Source organism: Electrophorus electricus, chromosome 8 (assembly GCF_013358815.1).
Source record: "Electrophorus electricus isolate fEleEle1 chromosome 8, fEleEle1.pri, whole genome shotgun sequence".
NCBI lineage: Eukaryota > Metazoa > Chordata > Actinopteri > Gymnotiformes > Gymnotidae > Electrophorus > Electrophorus electricus.
Genome location: NC_049542.1, coordinates 19828507 through 19849866, shown reverse-complemented (window position 1 = coordinate 19849866; position 21360 = coordinate 19828507). Strand labels below are relative to the sequence as shown.

Here is a 21360-nt window from a genome sequence, read left to right as displayed (position 1 = left end):
GGTGAGTAGAACTGCATGACTAGGGAGAAACCCCCTATTGCAATGACTCATCTGCTCATGACTTAGCCACTTGCCTCTCCTGCAATCACTTACTTGCAGTAATCCAGAATGTGTGTTTGCGTGCGTGCGTGCTTGCATTTGTGTGTGTGCACACACAGGACATGTCCCGTCTGGAGGGTGGCGAGCCAGCGTGCTGTGAGCAGGAGCTGGCCGTGTACCTGCAGGACTGTGAAGCTCTGCTCCAGCTGCTGCACCAGGACCTCCAAGTCCTGCGAGACAAGAAGTACTACCAAGTAGAGCAGCTCGCCCTCAGGTGGGTCAGATAGAAACATCACTGCTGGTCAGAGCAGGACAAAGATGAGGACAGAGCATGAAAGAGAATGCTAGTTGTTCCACTTGAGAAGCTTTTTGTCAGATATAAAGGGTATATGAAGTCGGTGCTTTATCGGGGAAGAGGCTGATTTCACTGCTCTTCCCATTGGACATGTTTGTGAATGTGTGCTATGTTGGTCTCATCCTCCTCTGCAGGGTTACATGTCTGCAGGAGGAGCTGGTCTCCCTGCGGCTGCAGTGTGCCAGTGTGTACAGGAAGGGCCACTTCTCATCGGGGCCACTGCAGGTTGCTCCGACAGCTCAGAGGATGCCACCAGGCAATAAGAGCACGTTCACTGTACCGGGGGCCGAGTCCAGCGGGGTGGCCCTGCTCAGACGTCCCATGACCCGTGCAGAGCTCGTGGCTGTCTCATCATCTGAGGACGAGGGGAGCTTACGTTTCCTCTACGAGCTCCTGGGATGGGTCGAGAAGACACAGGTGAGCAAAAAAGAAATGGAGAGACATTCAGAGAATCATGTATTTAGGTGAAATTTTTAAAGGCATTACAGGGGGATGTGGTAGACTCATGTTGATGTGATCTTGAATTGTGTGTGTGTGTGTGTGTGTGTGTGTGTGTGTGTGTGTGTGTGTGTGTGTGTGTGTGTGTGTGTGTGTGTGTGTGTTAGGAGCTGCTGGAGCGGGCCGACTGGGGCTCAGACCTGCCCACTGTAGAACAGCACCTGCAAGATCACCTGTCCATCCACACTGCTGTGGAGGAACTGCTGCACAATCTGAAAGATGCACGCAGCTATGAGGTACTACTAGCCACACACACGTACCCACACACACCCCTCTTAAATTCCTGCACACACTGAGCACTCATGTGCTTGTCTGTCCTCTCTTCTCCCAGGCAAGCATCTCTCCCAGTTTCCGAAGCAGTTATTCCGAAACGCTGGCCAAGCTGGAAAACCGGTACTGCAGACTATTGGTAAGTGTGCCCTCATTTAATAAACCTTGGGTGGGGTGTGTGTGTGTGTCACTGCAATGTTCAAGAGCCTCTCATCAGGGCATGGCTGAATTTTCCTTATGACAAAGAGGAAGAGAAGAGAGCCTGCATATGACAGGCTTGACTGTGCATGGCACCTGCTCATGGCGCGTACACACACATGCGCACACACACATGCGCACACTCTCTACACTCCTCTCCTTAACTTAGTTCTCTAGAGGGTGGAGAAAGGTCAGGGGAGGAGGAAGAGGTCTGTATGTGTGTGTCTGTATGTGTGTGTGTGTGTATGTGTGTGTGTTATATGATTGTAGGAGGCTGAGGTCATCAGATTTACTGATTAAAAGCATGTGTTGTGGGGCCAGTGTTTGTGAATGGTTTATGTTGCCGCAGGAACATTCGTCATGGCGACTGCGTTGCCTGGAAAGCCTGCGAGCATTTGTGTCACACTGCACTGAGGAGCTGATCTGGCTCAACGAGAAGGAGGAGGAGGAGCTGGCCTTCGACTGGAGCGACAATAACACCAACATGGCTGCTAAAAGAGAGCAGTACTCTGTGAGTGATGCTCAAAGCACAGAAGAAACCAAAAGAACATTCTAGAAGTATATCATGACCCAGTTCTATATAGTTGTCCTTAATTCCAGTACTCTGAGTCCTGGTTTTTCCCCCACATTTTAACACCTTAATTGTGCCTGATTTTATTTATTTATTTATTTATTTATTTATTTATTTATTTATTTATTTATTTATTTATTACAGCCTTTAATGTAATTCTCTCTCTCTTCATGTTAAATAAACCAGCATGTTATCAAGTAATCAGCTGTCTAAAAGATCAATTTTATCAAATTTTCCTACTGATTTTGATAAGTAGTTTGGTAGTTTGATTTGCTACAGTAGTGATTTTTCCTTCTTTTGTCTTATGATTTTTTTAACAGGAAATGAAGTCAGAGTTGGAGGAAAAACAAGAAGTGATGTGCTCCCTACAGGAAACTGCTGATCAGCTTTGTCAGGACAACCATCCAGCCAAGCAGACAGTAGAGGTGAACTGTTGATCATAATGTATGACTGCTTAAAACCTGATTAGACTTATTCCAGCATAGACAGAAGAAAAATATCATACCTTGTATCATTTATTTCTCGTGAATTCCTTGTGACAAAGAAAACTTTAAAAAATGTCTTTCTTAAGAAAAATATTATAAATATATTCTAGTCTGTTGTTTAATTTTCATCACTGTTGTCCCTGATGTGTATGGTAGACCACTGCCAATTAATAGGAATGTATTTTGTTATTACTTACCTCAGCTCTCTGTTTTCATAAGTCAGTGGTATGGATAGCCTTGATGTTAACTGTGTTACCTGTGACCACTGCAGGCCTACAGTGCTGCCTTACAGACACAGTGGCAATGGGTGAAGCAGCTGTGTGTGTGTGTAGAACAACACCTAAAGGACAACACTGCCTTCTTTCAGGTAATGAGTCTCCAAGTGTTTTTTTTTTTTGTACCTGTCTAGATGATGTTCGGTTGTGATCTTCATTGTACTGCTGTACCCTCTGCTCACAGTTCACGAGTGACCTGCGAGAGTGCGAGACGTACTTGCGGCAGCTTCAAGACACCATCAAACGGCAATACACATGTGACAGGGGCAGCAGGCTGGGTAAACTGGAGGACCTGCTGCAAGATTCCATGGTAAGGGCTCTTCTGGGCGAGGGCCTGGGCTCCAGGGCCTAGCGCTTGGCAGCAAAGCGTGCACCCTAGCAGAGGGCTGCCATATATGAGGGAGAGACCAAGAAGTGGGCCTGGAGGCTCCTGGTAGTTCTGCAGCAGTGGACTTTGGGCCCTTTTAGTACAGTGGAGATACAGATGGAGAAGGATATTCCTGACTCTGCATTTACAATTTAAATAATGTTACTGAGCTAAAAAGACTACGTGAACAGGCTAAGAGTCATTTTGACAGTCCACATCGTGAGAGGTTTTGACTGGTTTTACATTTGGGTAGCTACTGGCATGGTTTTAGGGGGAAGATGTGAGTATTGGGGTTTGCATGTAGAGTGAAAGGCAGGCTGTTTAGCCACTGGGAGATTTGAGTTGTCAGCACTGGTGGGTGAGACTAAATATGTGCTCAGCGTGTGCCTCTGCACAGCTGTCTTTAATTTGCTGTTGGAAAAAAATAACACATTCACTTCCCCGAACTGATCGACTAAACCAGCCCAATTTTTCACTCAGTGCTCTGCGGTCCTAGGTCTAGACATACGCTAATGCCCCAGGACTCTTAAAACCACGCAAGGAATTCAAGACTAGAGTGCAGTGCTATTAGCACTTCCTCTGTCTACCTCTGCTTCTCTCTGCCAGCACTTTAACGTGTCCCTAATGAGGCCTGCCATCTCATCAAGGCCAGAGGAATGCTCCTGTGCTGCTCATTATTTACTACTGCCTAGCTGAGGGTCTAATGGCTGAGACCAAATCCTGTGATAATGTTAGGACATGGAATGCTCACTACAATGATTTCTCAATATCTTAGTTTGAAGTAGATAGAGGAGACAGCCATTATTCTAGTGTCTTGTAAAAATAATCAGTTCAACTTCTCATGATTGTGTGGATAAGAATAATTATATTAAATTTGTGTAATGCATATTTATATCAATTTGTTTTATGGGTAGGGTCTTAAGATTAAACATAAAGGAGTTTGTCATGTAGATTTTTTGTAGCTGTTGGTGATGTAATGATGTATAGTATAACATTACTGTTGCAGTTTACTTTATTCAGGGATTAGACATATTGGCTATAAATTAGAAAGAGAGAGCAGAGTTAATCTAATGATTATATCCATATTCCGACTATACAGTAACCATTACAATTGATCTTTCTTTGTCATGTCACACAGTTTATGCAGTCACTGACAAACTTTCTCTGTTTCTAACAGGAGGAGAAAGAGCAGCTGATTGGGTACCGCAGTTCGGTGGCCAGCCTTGTAGGGCGGGCCAAGACAGTGGTCCAGATCCACCCACGAAGTGCAGACTGCATTCTGGGTACAACCATGCCCATCCGTGCCATCTGTGACTATAGACAAATAGAGGTATGGCCAAGATCAGTGATGCACTCCTGCCAACACCCACCTGCCTCTCCTCACCCATCTTGCTCTTTTACATCCTTAAGAACTGATTCATGGTCTGTTTTTTTGAGTCTTTAGCAATTGCTAAGATAAGATATGTGGGATAAAAGGACTGGTAGTCTACCATCTCTTGTACATTCCCATCCTGCACTGCTCACACCCTGCTCAACTCTCATTGGCTGTCTTAAATCAAGGCACCACTGAAGTGCCCCAAACACAGGATATGCCTCAAAGCCTAGGGGACCTGGGATTGAGTTTATCTGGAGTGAATCTGGAAGGCTGCGGCCATCTTGTAACAGTTACACCATCTTTAGTGCTCTACAACATCTAGCACTCTAGGTATAAAGTAGGAACATCACCATGTTGACGTGGCCTTCCAGAAGGTGGAGCATGTGGAAATGTTCTTCATTGCTGTCAGCTGTCATGCTACAGGTGCTTTGAAAGAAACCTAAATAAATGACACCTTTGACTGTCAACATGCAGCTTGCAGGGATGTCTGCAGACATGCTGCCTGCCCTCTGTACAGCTATTTTCACTAGAGCAGCACTGGTGGAGTGTGTATTTGTGTGTGTGCATTTCTGCATGCACCTGCATGTGTATGCAACTGTGCGTGTGTGTGTGTGTGTGTGTGTGTGTGTGTGTGTGTGTGTGTGTGTGTGCGCGCTCACTGAGCCAGGAGCAGAGCAGTGTGGGCAGATAGAGGTGCAGTCACAGCAGTGATCACGCCTGCTGTGGCATAAGCCCCACCCACATTAGGCAGGCAGGCATACTCATACTGTACGGACCGTGTGTATGATATGAACCTGCATGCCATCTCCTGCGTGAGATGAGATGACATCAGCCATAAATATTCCAATGTGCTGCTGCCAGCGATAGTGCTGCTCATCAGTTTTTGCACCATAATGACGTTTATCACAGTCAGGCAGGGTCTTAACAATGCCCAAAAATAATCATTTTTCCCCCCCTCCTCCCATTTCTCTTTTCTCTTTCTCCCTTCCCTCCTGTTTTACCCGTGTGCTTTCTCCTCCCTCTCGTCCTCCTTTTCCTCTTGTGTGTCTGCGGGGCTGGCAAGGCCAACGCTCAGGTACTGCCGCTTAACACGCTTCACCTCTGCCCTCTGCTCTTTGACCTGGCTCTGCACACTCAGTTCAAATACAGCAGCACAATGCTACCTAAATCTCTGCTTCATTCTCACCACCAGCCCCGCTAAAACGCCTCAGCCGGTTAGCGCGACGTGTGCCATATTTATGACGTGGTCATAGTCGTGGTTACAGCCTAATGATTATGAATCTTTCTGTGTCATGTTATGTGAAGGGTGTTTAATTATCACATTTGTAACTTCTTGCATAATTTTTTTACACAAAACACTCATGAAAGTTCATATCAGCAGCCATGAGCTATTCGTGTTTTATATTACAGTAATATGTTCTTTGATTTCAGTTTGAGGAAACTGAGAATTCAAGTCCCTTGTGGTATTTCAGTTTCTAAGCATTTCAGTGGGAGTGTACTAGCTTTAATAGCATTTAATTTTACACATCCACATCCACATCCACATTTTTTTTTTATAGTAAATATATGTGGACTGTTACATTGAAAAATCCCTTTCCATAAAAGCACTCCATATTCCTGTAATATAAACATGTAATATAAAGTATAATAATATTAAGATTTTATGAATGTGTTATGCATACATTCTTGATGTAAAATGTTACCCAACTTTCCCTTAGCATGCAAATTGTAGGACACTGGTTATAAAGTAGGAGTGAATTGAGTGTTGTAGCACTGTGCTGTTTCAGTGAGCCATGAGTGGTGGATCTGCTCATGGACAGATGGTAGCTCTCCGAGCCAGCAGCACTGATTCTTGCTCCATACTGCCAGGTTGCGGGCCCGTATCTGCTCTGTGTGCAGGGGGCAGTGTGATAGGGTGGCTGGGGCACCAGGCTATGAACACACTTATCCCGCTTCTGATTTGTGGGCTACAAATTCCCTTACATCATTTTAAGAGTAACATTAGGTCATATCCTCCTTAGAACCAAGCTAGGTTAAATTATGCCTTCAAATGATGGTCTTCAAATAAATTTGATCTTGTTCTATAGGATTAAATGTTCAAATATGTAACAGTTCCAGAGAGGCATAAGAAAATCTGCCTTAATACATCATACTTTAAGTTTGATCTCCATTAGCATTAACATTTTATTTCTCATAATTTGGTTAACACTGTTTTTACTTTTTAATCCACATTTTTTCATTTTGCTTTGTTTTTCAATCCCTTACCTGCTGCCACTTCCCTCTTGCTGCTTTTCCCCATCTATTTCTCTCTTGATCTCTCTCTCTCTCTCTCTCTCTCTCTCGCTCTCTCTCGCTCTCTCAGATCACACTCAGTAAAGGGGAGGAGTGTGTGTTGGAGGATAATTCTCAGAGGACCAAGTGGAAGATCATCAGTCCCACGGGGAATGAGGCCATGGTGCCGTCGGTGTGCTTCACCATCCCACCCCCCAACCAGGAGGCTATGGACACCGCCAGCAGGTATGCCCGTGGTCACTGGCACCAAAGCCGTATGGAAACTGAACTCAATGTCTGATTCCAGGGTCTTGCTGTGATACCCTGTGTGTTTACTGTGTGGACATTATCTAAGGCTGTTGGTGCTGTGTGCTCAGCATAATCAGGGTGCTGAGAAATGGTAGCAAAGTGTTCATAAATTGTTGGCTGCAGGACTTCCTAAGTAAAGGGCTCTCTAAGTGACTCGGTGAAACACTTGGCCCTGTTTTGCTAGTGAAATGTTTATCGCATCTCCTTGTCTTCAGAATGGAGCAGCTGTATCAGAACGTGATGTTTCTATGGCACCAGCTGCATATGAATATGAAGAGTGTGGTTTCCTGGCACTACCTACAGAAAGACATCAGCTACATCTCCTCCTGGACCCTGGACACGGTCACTACATTAAACAACAACTTTTTCACCTAAGGCTGTCCTGTAGCCCCCCAGAGGAGTTCCCTGACTCATGTTTGTGTGTATTTTTGTGTGTTTGTATGTGTGTGCAGGTGCGTTCCCAGTCTCCATCTGAGAGGAAGCAGGCCCTTGACCACCTGGATGCCCACCTGGCTGACTTCCTAGCAGACAGTCGTGAGAGTGACCTCTTCACGCCAACTGAGAGGCGTGAACTTGAGCGGGAGGCTGAGAGTAGCCACCAGCACTGCCAAGCATTACTGGTCTCTATGGAGACAGGTAGATGCAGAGACCACATGTTGCATGCTTGTTGATAACTGCTTAAAACAGAATGGATCTAGAAAGTGCCATTTGCACAATGTCCCACACACACACATGCACACCGAACACTCTCTATCTCACTCTCTCAGTGGAGAAGGATGAGTCGTTGTTTCGCTCCTACCTCTCGGAACTGCAAAGCATCAAGTCCCACCTGCAGGGGGCGGAACAGAGGCTGATGAAAGGCATGCGGAGTCCACCCCCCAGTGGTCTGTCAGGAGATGGTGCAGACACCGCTGTTCATATAGCAGAACAAGAGGTAACCCAAAACTGGTTGAACAGCTCCCCCTCCTGGTTAAAAAAACTATACTGTGTTGATCTCTTCTTTTCATACTTTACACAAAGTCTTTTGGTGCCATTAGTCATTTATTTTTGGTGCATTACCAAATTAGACATGTCATTGATGCTATCCTTCACCAGTTTAATTAGACCTCGACTAGCAGTGTGTTGTAGATAAACACTGACATGATTGACAGCCCTGTGTAGTTGTTGTTGATGATCTTGTTGTGCAGAAGCTGCAGCAGGACCTGAAAGGTCTTCAGTCCAACCTTGGCGACGTGTCACGTCGCTGTGTGAATTTCTTTGAGGAAAAACCCACCTCCTCCAGTGTGCCTACTCTCCGCTCCGAACTCAATCTGGCAGTGGAGCAAGCAGAGAGACTCAACTCCCTGTCCACGGTCTACCTGCACAAGTCAGTACAAGCGCACAAACGCGCTCTCAGTAACTCATTTCATGTCCATTAAGCAGTTGCCTGCCTTGCTCCTCTCAGGCTGAAGACAGTTGACCTTCTGATGAGAAGCTTGCAGGCTGCTGAGAGCCAGGTGAAGAAGTATGAGAGCCGTCTGAGTGAGGAGGACATTGTTCCTGCTGACACTGCTGCCATCCAGGCCTTGAGGGAGCAGCTGAGGGTGAGTCCCAACGGCATACTGCACAGGAGCACTCCTCCTTCATCTCTCCGTCCATATTCTGACCACCTCTCCACTCACCTGTTTTTACAGAAGTGGCACTCAGAGTTGGATCAGCAGGATCACGTCTTCCAGGCTCTGAGCTCAGAGATGCAGAGGGCACGGGAAGTGGGCACGCAGCTCAGCCAACTGCACCCAGATCGCAGCCCAGAGTTGGAGCGCTACCAGGAGAAAGCGCAGCAGCTCACAGAGAGGTGGCACGGAGTGCGGAGACAGATAGAGACACGGTGAGCCTTTTGAGGACACAAGGGGTTTAAGAGTCTGGGGTGGGGGCAGGAGGTAACAGAACAGAACGTTTGACTTTCACAAACAGATGTTTTTATTAATCTTTGTTTCACTTATTTTAAAATCAATAGTAATACCATAAGTCCTTAATTCTGCTGGAAAAAAAAAACTTTGAGCAAAGATATCAATGAAAACATCACAAAATGTTGGGAAAAAATGCACCGTCACGTGCCTTGACCACCAAGGGTTAATATCAATGCATTAAAGTGTTTGGTCAGTAACAACCAGTTCTGTGCAGGCAAGCTGATCTGGAGGTGCTGGGCTCAGTGCTGCACCAGTACCGTGACGGCCACTCTGCCCTCATCTGCTGGATCGAAGAGACCACAGAGAAACAGGAGAATACCCAGCCCGAGCAGACAGACAGTAGAGTGCTGTCAGAGCAACTCGCCCAGCAGACGGTGCAGCCCAACTTTCATACATGCTGCCACCCTGTGTACCATGTTAAAACAAGAACTGTTGTAAGTCTCTTCTCTGAACTGTTCCTCTTGCAGGCTCTGGTGGCCGAAATTGAGCAGAACCAAGTCAAACTGGATGAGTGCCAGACACACTCCAAACACTACTGCACTGCTGTCAAGGTTAGGTGCTCTACCTAGAGCTGATTCAATCAGCTACTGGTCACTGGACAGCACACCTGGGGAATATTTCACTGGAAGAGTGTCTCCATTTAAGCTCTCAAATATTTTTCTCTAGTATACAAAACACAATGTCTCTGTTTGTGCATTAGGACTATGAACTGCAGCTCATGACATTTAGAGCTTTTGTGGAATCGACCCAGAAGTCTCCAGTGAAACGAAGGAGGATACATTCCTCATCGGATGCCATAACACAAGAGGTAAATGAGGAGAGGGGAAGTGTGAAGGAGTCCAGCTGGCATGTCCTGTGGACTTCTGTTCACACAGTGGTTTGAAGGGGCCTAGAATCATCATGAGCCTTTCTGCTCTTCCAGTTCATGGACCTGCGCACACGCTACACGGCTCTAGTGACCTTGACGACACAGCACATCAAGTATATCAGTGATGCATTGCGGAGACTCGAAGAGGAAGAGGTATGGTTTAGTGTCACACCAGCTGTATAAAATATGTTGCTTGTCCTGTTGAATAAGTGGTAAATATACTTTTTCTACTTGCAGAAGCAAATTGAGGAGGAGAAGCAAGCCCGGGCAGGCCAGGTTTCAGAGCTGCTCGGTTGGGTTAAAGACCTCCAGCAGAGGGCTGAAGGACCTGCCATGTCATCCCTCACTGCACAGCAGGTAGGACTGCATCTGCCGCCTACAGCATGGAAGGGAGTCGTTTCTGTACAAGTGGTGGAAGCAGCATCAGTGTCAGTATGTACTGGTAATAGACTTGATAAGATCATGCTTTTCTTCTACTGTTTCTTCAGGCAATCAGTGAGCAATTGACTGCTAAAAAAGAAGTTGTTGCTGAAGCTATCAGGAGCACACAAGTCTTCCTGCTCTCTAAACAGGCCAGCAAGTGAGTGTGGTGTATTTTCAGACGCTGATATGGCTACAGCATGCATCTTGCGTCTAAGTGTTTTTCACCTGGCGATTTTTGTTTCTACTGGATGATTTTGTTAGGATAGCCCACCAGTCTCATGCACACGATTGCATAATGACACAGCTCCTTGATCTTTAGACTGGCCCCTGAAGAGCGTGCCCAAGTGACATCACAGCTGGACCAGCTGACTGCTACCTATAGCCAGCTGTGTGACAGCTCTGCAGCCCAGCTGCAACAGTTGGAGGAACAGCTTGCCAAGGAGGAGAAATGCAAGGTAGAGTTTGAGGTTTAAGGCAAAGTGGCAGTGACCATGGTGTAAAATGCTGCTATAGCGAGCTTCAAAGGCAAAGAGCTTGCATTAAAAGATTGCTTCTGATGTGTGCTGCTTTAATGAGACATTGTTCGGATTGTTGTATGCGTATGTGTGAATGTGAGAGCAAGAGTGGGTGCCGCATGATGTGTGTTGCCTGTCACTTGTGTTTTTTGACATTCATCACCACCTCCATGTGTCTCGTAGGTTTGGTATGACATAACACAATTTTTTTAATAGCATGGAGTGTGTCCCTCACCTACATGCCTGTGATCATGCCACCACCTTCATCATCATTTGCCATCAACCACATCTGCTTGTTGCTACTTATTGACCATGTAGTTTAGAGCAGCAATTTTGAGTTCTGTGAGCAGAAACATCATCGCATATTGATTCAGAATGCAACATCATACCTCATTACACATTGATCCAATACACAGTGTCAAACGCACATCATTGCAGGTCATGTCTTTTGTGCTACTTTAGATTTCTGCCATTATAAGCACGTAGTTATAATTCATGATTATTTATGCAACATGGTTTATTTGTGAGACATTTTCTTAATTGATTGGTGTAAATCCACAGTTTTACATGCACATTTCATCACCAAATAACCATATGGTGGATTTTTGTAATGCTGTGTAGTCATTCATAAACAAAAATCAATATTTCATGTTGAAAGCAGTGATATTTGAGTGTATGTATGAGAGTGAGGTAATGGACTGTTGTGTGAATAGGAAAGTTTAAAAATATATCTGTAAATGTCTGTTAGAGTGCAGAAAAATATCTCATAGGGAGTATGGTAGTTTGAGCACCAGAGGCCAGCTATGCATACTTCCACCTGTTTGAGCATGATGTGTCCAGGTCACAGTTCTAAACACGCATTTGCGTGTGTATGTGTGTGTGACTGTTTGTTCCTGGTTTTACCCTCTTTAAAACAGTAATGCTGTGTGAAACTTAAAAATTACTAACAGCTCCTGGGAAAGAGCACAAGATGGCCATTAAAAAAGCGTCATTAAGTTTAGCTAGGGTTTAGTGTAGCAATCCGATTTGTATAATTTAATTTCATTATGGTTACAACATATCAGGTTTACTGTTCATTTATAAGTAAGTCCCAAAACACATACTGAGGTAAGAAAATGTGGCAAGAAGTTGAAATCCTGTCAATATAGGCCCCATTCTGAACCAAAAGCCCAATAATCTAGACCTAAAGAAGTGTGATAAGGTTACTATGATAAAACCGAAAGGAATATTGGGTAGATAGGGCTAGTCAGTCCCGGGCAGCATCTCGGGCAGACGGAGTGGGGCATGCCGAATGCTAACATCCAGCTTCTCACCTTGTTGCGCCTCAATCTGCCGAGCCGTCGGCCTGTCTGTGTGTGTGCGTCTAAAGACCCTCCCGTTACGGTAAGTAGTGCTCGCTTTCTCTCTTACCGTTGCTTCGTTTCTGACCTGCCTTTCCCTGGTAAATTTCTCTTCTGTCGTGCATTTATTTAATTTTTTTGTCTGCTATTATTTAAGAATATTTATAGCTTAGTGTATTTTAGCACTGTGTCTTTGTGCTTTAGAATGCTTCTTGCTTTGTTGCTTTTTACTGATTTTTTTTTTTTTTTTTTTTTTTTTTTTGCAATAATTTAATTTATCTTTTATTTATTTTATATGATCATATTTTTTAGTTGATTGAGAACATGTAGCTAGGATGCCATTCAGGGGTTAAATTAAATTGTTACTACACAGTATAAACCTATGTTAATTGTGCATGCTTTGGTTGTGGGTATTTTCTTACAGATCTATACTGTCTTGGGTTTAAACAAAAATGCTGTATTTTATTGCATCAGTAACTGCACAAATAATACAGGGTATTACTTACACAGCATTTTTTTTTTTCCTAGGGCCATGAGACCATCGCTGGAGTAATTGATCTTGGCACTGTGGAAACTTTTCCAGTTTTCCAGTCAGCATGTCGTGGCCTCATAGACAAGGACACCTGCCTTGTGCTGTTGGAGGCACAGCTAATCAAGGGTGGTCTGTTACAGCCTGACTCCCTGCAGAGCCTCTCATTAGAAGAGGGCCTTGTATCTGGTCTGATTGACAACCGCACCTACAAGTCACTGTCAGAATTGGAGACAGCCCTTCATCTCCTCCAGCAGTCACAGTTCCTACCATGTCATTTGGTACCAGTTGCTGCTGCTATGGAAGTAGGCCAGATAAAAGAGCAAGTCGGGCTTCGTATTCTGGAGCTGCAGTTAAGCACAGGAGGATTTCGGAATGCCACCAATAATAAAATTCTCACACTTGAAGGTGCTAGAGAGGAGGGTCTGATCTCAGTTGCTGTTTATAATAAATTACGTTCCCAGGTTGATCGGCGTGAGCTCATTGATCCAAATACAGCAGAAAAGCTTAGCCTGTCAGAATTCCATCAGCGTTGCATTTTGAACGAGGATACAGGTCTGCGTCTGCTGCCAGTGAATCAGCAGTCAAGGGGAACAGTCTGCTTACGTTCTGGTCGAAAGGTAGGCATTTTCCGTGCAGTCCAAGAAGGACTGATTGACCGAGAAGTTACCATTCGACTTCTGGAGGCTCAGCTATTTGCAGGAGGCATCAGCGATCCCCGTTCAGGTCACCGGCTGACGGTAGATGAGGCTGTGCGGCATGGCCTTATGGACCAAGACCTTGCATGTGCCTTACTCACTCACCAGTTACAAGCAGATGGGATAATAGATCCTGTCAGCAGAGAACGTGTGGAGTTAGATGAAGCTATCCGAAGGGACCTTATTTCTCCACGCATGGCACTGCGGGTGTTGGAATCACTCTGGGCATTTATGGGCATACTTTGGCCAGAGACAGGGGAGCTGCTTCCTATCAGTGAGGCTTTACAGCAGGGTGTTATCTCAGGGGGACTTGCCCGAAACGTCTTGACCAAACGGCATTCCATTGCTGCAATTTACTGCCCAGAAAGTGGTCAAGTGGTTCCTCTAGACCATGCAGAGGAGATGATGGGAATGGAAGCAGCAAAGGTCCTTATAGAGACAGAGGTCCCAGATGTTCTGCCTGCCATGACTTGGACAGGGTCCTTAAATGTAAACCACTGGGGATCTTCATCTTCACCACCTGCCTCACCCCCATATCTTCAGTGTGACGTTTCCTTTTTGGGGGCATCTGCACCAGAGGAGCAGGCTAAGCACTGCCTCCTTTCTTACATAATCACACACAGTTACATTAACGCCCGCTCTGGTGAGCGTCTGGTCCTGTTGGAACCTGAACTGATGGAGCTTGTAAATGCAAATGGATCAGCAAAGGACTCTAAGAAACCTGAACAACTGAGGAAGCACTCTAGAAGAGGAGAGTCTGAGTTTGTTATGCCATTCAGTACAACAGAACACAAAAGTCCTAAAGACTGGAAAGAAGCTTCAACGTTAAATATTTTTAAAGTGAATGAACAAGACAAGCTCATTATTTCAGATGATCATATAACAAATGTAATTGATCAAACTCTTAGTAAAACTGACAGAGTAAAGATTCCTTTAGAAGGAGCCGCTGCATTGAAAGAAACATGCAGCACTGATAAAACCTTAGTAAATCTCCCAGGTACAGGCTCAAAACTAGCAGAGATTGTACCTGAAAGTCAGATATCACCTCTGTTTCTGAAGCAGCTGAACATTTTGCCAACAAACTCTATGCCTGACTCATTGAGTCCACAGGTAGATAAAACAAGGAAGAAAGAAAAGCCCCTGGGACTGACTGAACCAGAGTCAACAGATCTGTGTATGCTTGAGGAAAATAAAGTAGAAAGTGCACAATCTAAGCAGAAAGATTTAGACATAAAAGCGGAGAACACTGCTGCTGAGATTTTTAAATATACAACAGAAAAAAATCTGTATGATCAGCTTGATGAAAAGGACAAATCAAATAAGACTAATGTACTGGGGATTACTACACATAGTGTAGAACTGCAGAAAACTGACATCTTGAATATAAATAAACAAATGTCGGATCAAAAAGATGTAAACAAAAATGCTGAAAAATCTGACTCAACACAGATTAAAAAGACCAAATCAAAAGAACCAAGTGAAGATGTGGAGCTTGAAAACATGGCAGAGGAGTTACTGCAAGGAGGTCTTTTGAGCGATGGAGCCAATAAGTTACTCCTAGATGAGGCTGTATCCCAGGGCCTTCTCCCAGGTCACACTGCTCTCAAAGTAATGTTGAAAGCAGGACTTTTTGGTGGTTTCCTGGATGTGAGCACATGCGAGTCACTGAGTATTGAGGATGTAATGCAGGAAGGACTATTGGATGAAGATTTATTGACCAGTGTTCTTCAGTCAGAAAAGACTCTGGCTGGGGTAGTTGATGCAGAACGTTGTCAGATCTGCTCACTAAAGGAGGCTGCTCAGATGGGGCTCTTGGACCCAGATACAGTAGCTCATCTGCTTGAGGCCCAGGTTGTCTCTGGTGGGATTGTTGACGTTCGTCGGGGCACGAAAGTTTCAGTTACCCTTGCAGGCAGTCTTGGACTGATAGAGGAGGACCAACAGGATGCATTGCTTGCATTAGAGAAGTCATGCCGTGGAAAGGGTTCAGATCCACATGCTTCACGCACCAAGTTGACACTACAGCTACAAATGGATGGTGTGGTGGATCCAGAAATAAAACGCCCTGTACCTTTTCAAAAAGCCCTTCAACAAGGCATGATAAGTCAGGAGGAAGCCCAGCAGATCCTCTTGCAGCAGGTGGCTGAAGGTGGAATTGTTCACCATGGCTCTGGCATTCGCCTCACTGTTACTGATGCAGTGTGTAAAGGCCTGATTGATGATTCTTTGGCACCAAAGCTTGAAGAGTTTGAAAAGTCCTATGAGGTGCAGGATCAGATTATCTCAGATCCAAACACTGTCTATCTGCAAGCATCTGCAGGCTTCATTTATGCTAGTACGTCAAAGACCAGACTTACCCTAACTGAAGCAGTTTCCCAAGGGATCATTGATAAAGACACTGCAAATAAAGCAATGGCTTTACCTAGTGTAAAGAGTGCTGTTCTGGATCCTCACAATGCTCAGGTTGTACCCTATTCAGAACTTCTAAACCAGGGAAAGATTGACATTGAGACAGGTCAACGATTCCTTGAAGTGAGACCTTTCCGAGGTATTCCAAACAAACAAAACGGTGACATGATGACCGTGCCAGAAGCAGTGAAGGCTGGCCAAGTTGATCCCATTCCAGCACTCAGGATATTGCAGAGTCAGGCAGACTCTGGAGGTATCATTGATATTTCAAGTGGGAAACGACTCCCCCTTCTGGAGGCTGTTGCTAAAGGACTTGTTGAAAAAGATGTTGCAAAAGTAATTGCTACTAATCAGTTCTTTAAAGGTGGACTGTTTAGTCCTGTCAGTGGTCAGAGGGTGTCAAGTCTTAAGGAGGCTGTTCAAGAGGGCCTTATCTCTCGTGAAATGGCTGCTGAACTTTGGGATAACTTTAGATCTGTGGATCAACCAACCTATGAGGAGGAAAGCTCTGAGACATTGGCTTCCTCCAGTGCTACATGTAGTCCTTCTCTGTCTCAGTTTGTATCAGGTTATTGTAGCCCTACAAAGACATGTCATGAAAGCTCAGCATCAAGTACAGAAGAATATTTTGCCGACTTGGAAAAGACTCAGTGTATGATTACAGAGCATCATGAAGACACTTTAGAGGCTGATACCATTGAGCAATTAGAGGTTCTTCAGCCCTATCCACCATCAGAAATGAAGAAACAAGTACACAAGGACGTTTTAAATGAGGTGGAGAAAGACACTGATGCATCTTTACAGGTACTGACTCAATTTGCCCTAAAAGCAGAAAAAAGGATACAGGAGGTGATTAAAGAGTATGCGCCAAAAAAACATAAAGATGAGGATCTTCAGCACCAGCCAAGTCAAGGTCGACTTCAGATTCAACAGATGTCTGACATTGAATGTAAGGATGACAAAACTTATGACACCTCACCCACACCTGACCATATTCCAGAGGGAGACATACAGATACACCCAGTGGTTGAATTAACAGTCTCCAAAATGAGCAAAAAGCTAGAAAACTATCAACAGATTCCCTGCAGTGTTGTCTCGGACACCATTTATAAGTTACATGATGGACAAACTCCATGTACAGAGGAAAGAAAAGGACAGTCTATTCTGACATCAGAACAGCAGTTGGTGTCTGATACAAAGCCCATCTCTAAAAGTGAAGAGAACAATGACAACAGAAAGGACACAACTAAATCCACCCCTACAGAAAGATCAAAAATGCCTAGAAAAAAGAGAGGTAAAGAGAAAAATAAAAAGCAAACAAGAACAGAAATAGAAAGAGTTGAAGGTTTGGAGGTGGAACCTCTGAATAGTGTAACACCACATTTAGAGTCTACTGATAGTATGAATAGAAAAGAATTTTTAGACATTGAAAAATCTGATAAAGATGTGAGTGTGAAGAAAGATGTCAAGATGGAGTTGGAGGTTAGGAGACCCTCCAAGATGAATGCATCTTTACCTGTAGATGCTATTGAGAAAGAGACTGGAAAGGATGTTGAAGATTTTCTTCAAAAAGAGGACAAAGATCTGGAGGCTAGCAAATTTGGTTTGGTGATGTATGGAGAGGGTGCTGAGAGTGATGACATAAAAGAAGCAATCAGCTTTAATCAAAAGTCTGTGGAAAATGTAAAAGTAGAGAAAAATTTGGATGGTACAAAAACTAATGACTTGAGTGAAACCTTACATGTGAGGGACTCAAATAACATGACTAGAAAAGAAAATGAAATTGATAAAAAATCCACTGAAGATATAAAAGTAGAGACAAAGGTTACAGTAAGTTTGGAAGTTCTGCAGCCTCCATATATGGGTGTGGCTTCATATGTAAAAGTTACTGAGAACAAGTTTGTAAAAGAAGTTCTTGATAAATCTGTTAAAGATGATGTGAAATTAGGAGAAGAGGCCAAAGTACATTTGGAGGTCCAAGCACAAGATACAAGTGCTGTTGATAAAGAATCTATTGAAGATGATGCAAATATAAAGAGAGAGGTCAAGGTAGATTTGGAGGTTAGACAAACTCCAGATATAAAAGAAGGTTTACTAGTAGTGGAATTGGAGAATGAAAATAATGATGTAAACGTTGATCAAAAATCTGAAGATAAATATGTCAAAGTAGAGTTGTCTGGAGGCCCTGTATGTCCCCCAACTGACAATATTGTAGCTTTCCCAGTGGATCTGTTCCTAAGAGAACAGGTTCTGCAAGGGTCAGCTGTTCAGCAATCTATAGAAAGTGGAGACATGGGTCTTGGAACTGAGACATCAAAAGATGACCCTGCAAGCCTGCAGGATGATCTTAGCCAAACAGAACATGAATTACAGAGTCAAATGCTGCACAAAGCCATAAGTGACATGTCAAAAACAGAGTATAATAAACAGCTTTATGTCTCAGAGGGCCATGAGCCAGAGCAGATAGATAAGAAGAAAAAGAAGAAAAGGAAGAATAAAAAAGTCAAGCAAATGTCAGAGCATGAGCCAAACGCTGAAAAAGAAGCAGAGCGCAAAGATGATGAGGCATCAAAAGCAGAGAGCGTGGAGGAGGATATGGTCCCAACTGTAAGTGGGAAATTGGACACGGCAGGAAACGCATGGAGGAAACAGCCTGAAGACCTTAACCAGACACAGCTGGGGAAAGAGGCACTTCTGATGAAGGCCAAGGAAAGCATTCTTAGGAAGGTCTTTGAACGGGGAGTCAGTGAGAAACAGGCTGCGGAGGAGTTGGAAGCACTGCGTCAGGGGTCAGGTAAAGAGCGACATGCAAGCACACAAGAGAAGCCCAAGACTGAGCAGAAAGGCTCTACACTCCCCACAAAAGGAAATGAGGCTAACATAACATGTCAGGTAAAGAAAGTGGACAAACGTGAAAAGTTTATGGCGAAAAACCTTTTACCCATGACTGACTCTACACAAACTCATTTCAGTCAAACAGATCATGATGTAAGTCACATATCAGATATTCATGCTATGTCAGACTTTCACACAGAGCAGGCCTTGATCACTATCGAGCATTCTGTAGTTGCTATGGACGCCAATAAGAAAACACAGATACCCATGGGTGATTTAGATGTGCATGCTGAAGAGAAAAGAATAAAAGATCCTGAACATCTGCCACTTAGTAATAAAGACAAAAAGCTGGAAAGGAAAACATCTGAAGCCTATGAGCCACCATGTACCGTCTTTATTGAAGGCTATCAAGATGTTAAATCAGATCTCAACATACGTGCGCCTGCTCTGGATGTCTCACAATCCACAAGTGCTGCTGCTCTGCCAAAAAAAGAAGTTGATGAACCTGTACCAATCTCCAAAATCGAAATGCACACAATTAACAAGGAATCTCTACTATACAAGAGTATGGATTTTTCTTCTGTTGGCACTGAAGCTTCCCTCACAGAAAGCACAGAGTCAGGACTGTCTCAAACAGAGGAGACGCCTGACTCTGACACCACAGAATGCACAGAGTCAGGACTGTCTCAGTCAGAGGAGATGCCTGACTCTGACACCACAGAATGCTGGGAAGAGGAGGAGGAAGTGGGCTATGTACAGGGAATAGAGGAAAAATGGGCTGATGATCTAATGAAAAAACAGAGGACCATCCCACAGATAAGTAAGGTAAGCATGAGTGTGTATGACTTGTTTATTTAATTCACAATATTCTATTGCTTTCTGATCAGTTATACTGCAATCACTATAAGCCTTTTCAAATACTTCTCTTCAGTCCTCCTTGGTCCGTCAAGAGTGCCTAGAACATGACCAACAAATTATGGCCCTGCTCTCCATGGTGAGACACAACGAGGTATGTCTTAAACAGCAGCAGCAACAGTCCATAGGGCGGAGTCTTATCGTACTTGATGATATCATCAAACAGACAGAGGTAAGCCCCCTTAAAGCTTTGCTTTAATACATTTCTGCAGTAATATTAGCTCATAGTAAGTCGATGTGGTGTTCTCTCGGTCTGAAATCAGGCCCTTGTTCTGGAGCTCAGTGATTTGGAGCCACAAGTAAACATGGAGTTGGAAGCAGCCAGGCAGCTTGTAGAGTCCTGCCCTCCCAATGTCCCACCTCAGTTACTCACAGCTCTGGAGAAGGACAGACAGAGTTTGTCTCGTGCCTTTAATGTGGCTAGAGAACGTGCCCAGTGTTTTCTGCAGGAGATGCAGTCACATCACAAGGGACAGAAGGTAAAAGAAGCTCATCAGCTTGGAGTTTGTTCAAAAATGTGTGCATCTCATTACATTTACAGTTAGGTTAAAACCATCTGAAAATGACCCACTAATCCTCAGGAGGCAGTGGGCAGTGAACTAGAAGCTTTGGGTGAGCGAGTGGATGGCCTTCTCTGCTGGCTTAAAAAAACAGAACCTCAGATGGAGCAAGATGATGTGGAAGATGAGATAAAAGAGGAGAGTGAAACATTAGTGCACATTGCGCAAGGATTACACCAGTGCAAGGTAGAATTCAGTCCCAGTACCTTATTTTCAACACCTCTAAATGATAAACATCTCTCTCTCTGCCCTCTCAATGAAAGGTTGTTGTCATCATGTCTGCTTCTGTCTTTTAGGAGTTGCAGGAGTGCCTCAGAGTTCGTGCCTCTGACGTGAGTGCGGTGGCATTTGACATCCAGGTCTTCGTCTCGGAGCATGCACAGGACCTGCTGCCTGAGCAGAGTAGGCTTCTGCTAGCACAGCTACAGCAGCTGCAGCAAGCCTTCCACCAGGCCTCGGGCCGCACTCATGCCAGGGCCCAGACCCTCGTACTCCAGCAAGCCAGAAAGGAGGAGCGATTACGTAAAGAGCAGGAGAAGGAGCAGGCAGAGAGAGAGGGGGAAAACAAGAGGCACATCGCTAGGGAGAGAGAGGTTTGCATATACCTGGTTGAATGTTCATGCTTCAGAATGCTAACAGGAACATGTAGTTTTGCTTTGATCATTAGTATAAGGGCTAGAACATGAACATAATCTCTGTAAAGCAAATCTAACTAAAAGAAAATCATTGACAGTTGACGACAATGCTGACTTTTATAGTGCTAATTGCTGACCTCTATAGCACCTCTACAGCTTGTTGTGCAGCTTTCTTTGCCACATAATAGAGTCTGTCTTTCGCTTGGTGCATGTCTATGTATATAACATGTATATTAACCTGTCTGCCTTGCTCTTACAGATTACCAGAGAGGACAAGTGCTTATGCCACGTTGGAAAAGACTAGAGATTTAAACGCAGCTTTTCTATGATGGCAAGCTTATATTTTTCCTTTCTCGTTCATTTTTGAAAGAGAAAGGAAAATGGCAGATGAGACATTCTTGTGATAATCTGAAATCTTTTTTTCCTGCTTGACTGACCTTGTGAAAGATTTGTTTTGTCTTGTGTGATTGCTGTGGATACATCTTGCTCAAACAGTCCATATTTTTGGGGTGTACGTTCTAGTGTGCCAGGTCTGTTAGGCAGAATATTTGTTGTGGAAGGTTAAGAGGTTGAATGGCTAATGAGTGTTACATTCAGAGAGAGGTGTGGACAGTAGTAGTGCTTGTCAAACTATCGAACAATATTGTACTGGGGACAAATTTCTCAATTTT

General features: G+C 44.2%; 1 protein-coding gene across 20 annotated transcripts in view; it reads left to right on the top strand.

The window, feature by feature from the left end:
- macf1a (microtubule actin crosslinking factor 1a) overlaps positions 1-21360 on the top strand; it is a 130328-nt gene that overhangs the window by 61491 nt on the left and 47477 nt on the right. For 12 of the 20 annotated variants that reach the window (XM_035528855.1, XM_035528854.1, XM_035528857.1 and 9 more), the window contains 30 exons: position 1; positions 159-313; positions 529-811; positions 1000-1128; positions 1224-1301; positions 1710-1871; positions 2252-2356; positions 2688-2783; positions 2876-3001; positions 4236-4388; positions 5497-5508; positions 6796-6950; positions 7229-7355; positions 7466-7649; positions 7781-7947; positions 8201-8379; positions 8458-8596; positions 8687-8880; positions 9177-9336; positions 9430-9513; positions 9663-9770; positions 9885-9983; positions 10068-10187; positions 10319-10410; positions 10573-10708; positions 12637-19404; positions 19511-19666; positions 19758-19973; positions 20076-20240; positions 20351-20647. The exon at position 1 is cut by the window's left edge and continues 93 nt beyond it. In XM_035528855.1, the coding sequence (XP_035384748.1) occupies position 1; positions 159-313; positions 529-811; positions 1000-1128; positions 1224-1301; positions 1710-1871; positions 2252-2356; positions 2688-2783; positions 2876-3001; positions 4236-4388; positions 5497-5508; positions 6796-6950; positions 7229-7355; positions 7466-7649; positions 7781-7947; positions 8201-8379; positions 8458-8596; positions 8687-8880; positions 9177-9336; positions 9430-9513; positions 9663-9770; positions 9885-9983; positions 10068-10187; positions 10319-10410; positions 10573-10708; positions 12637-19404; positions 19511-19666; positions 19758-19973; positions 20076-20240; positions 20351-20647 (10846 nt within the window). The remainder of the gene's footprint in view (positions 2-158; positions 314-528; positions 812-999; positions 1129-1223; positions 1302-1709; positions 1872-2251; positions 2357-2687; positions 2784-2875; positions 3002-4235; positions 4389-5496; positions 5509-6795; positions 6951-7228; positions 7356-7465; positions 7650-7780; positions 7948-8200; positions 8380-8457; positions 8597-8686; positions 8881-9176; positions 9337-9429; positions 9514-9662; positions 9771-9884; positions 9984-10067; positions 10188-10318; positions 10411-10572; positions 10709-12636; positions 19405-19510; positions 19667-19757; positions 19974-20075; positions 20241-20350; positions 20648-21360) is intronic. The other 8 variants (XM_035528859.1, XM_035528862.1, XM_035528860.1 and 5 more) reach the window with 2 other exon arrangements.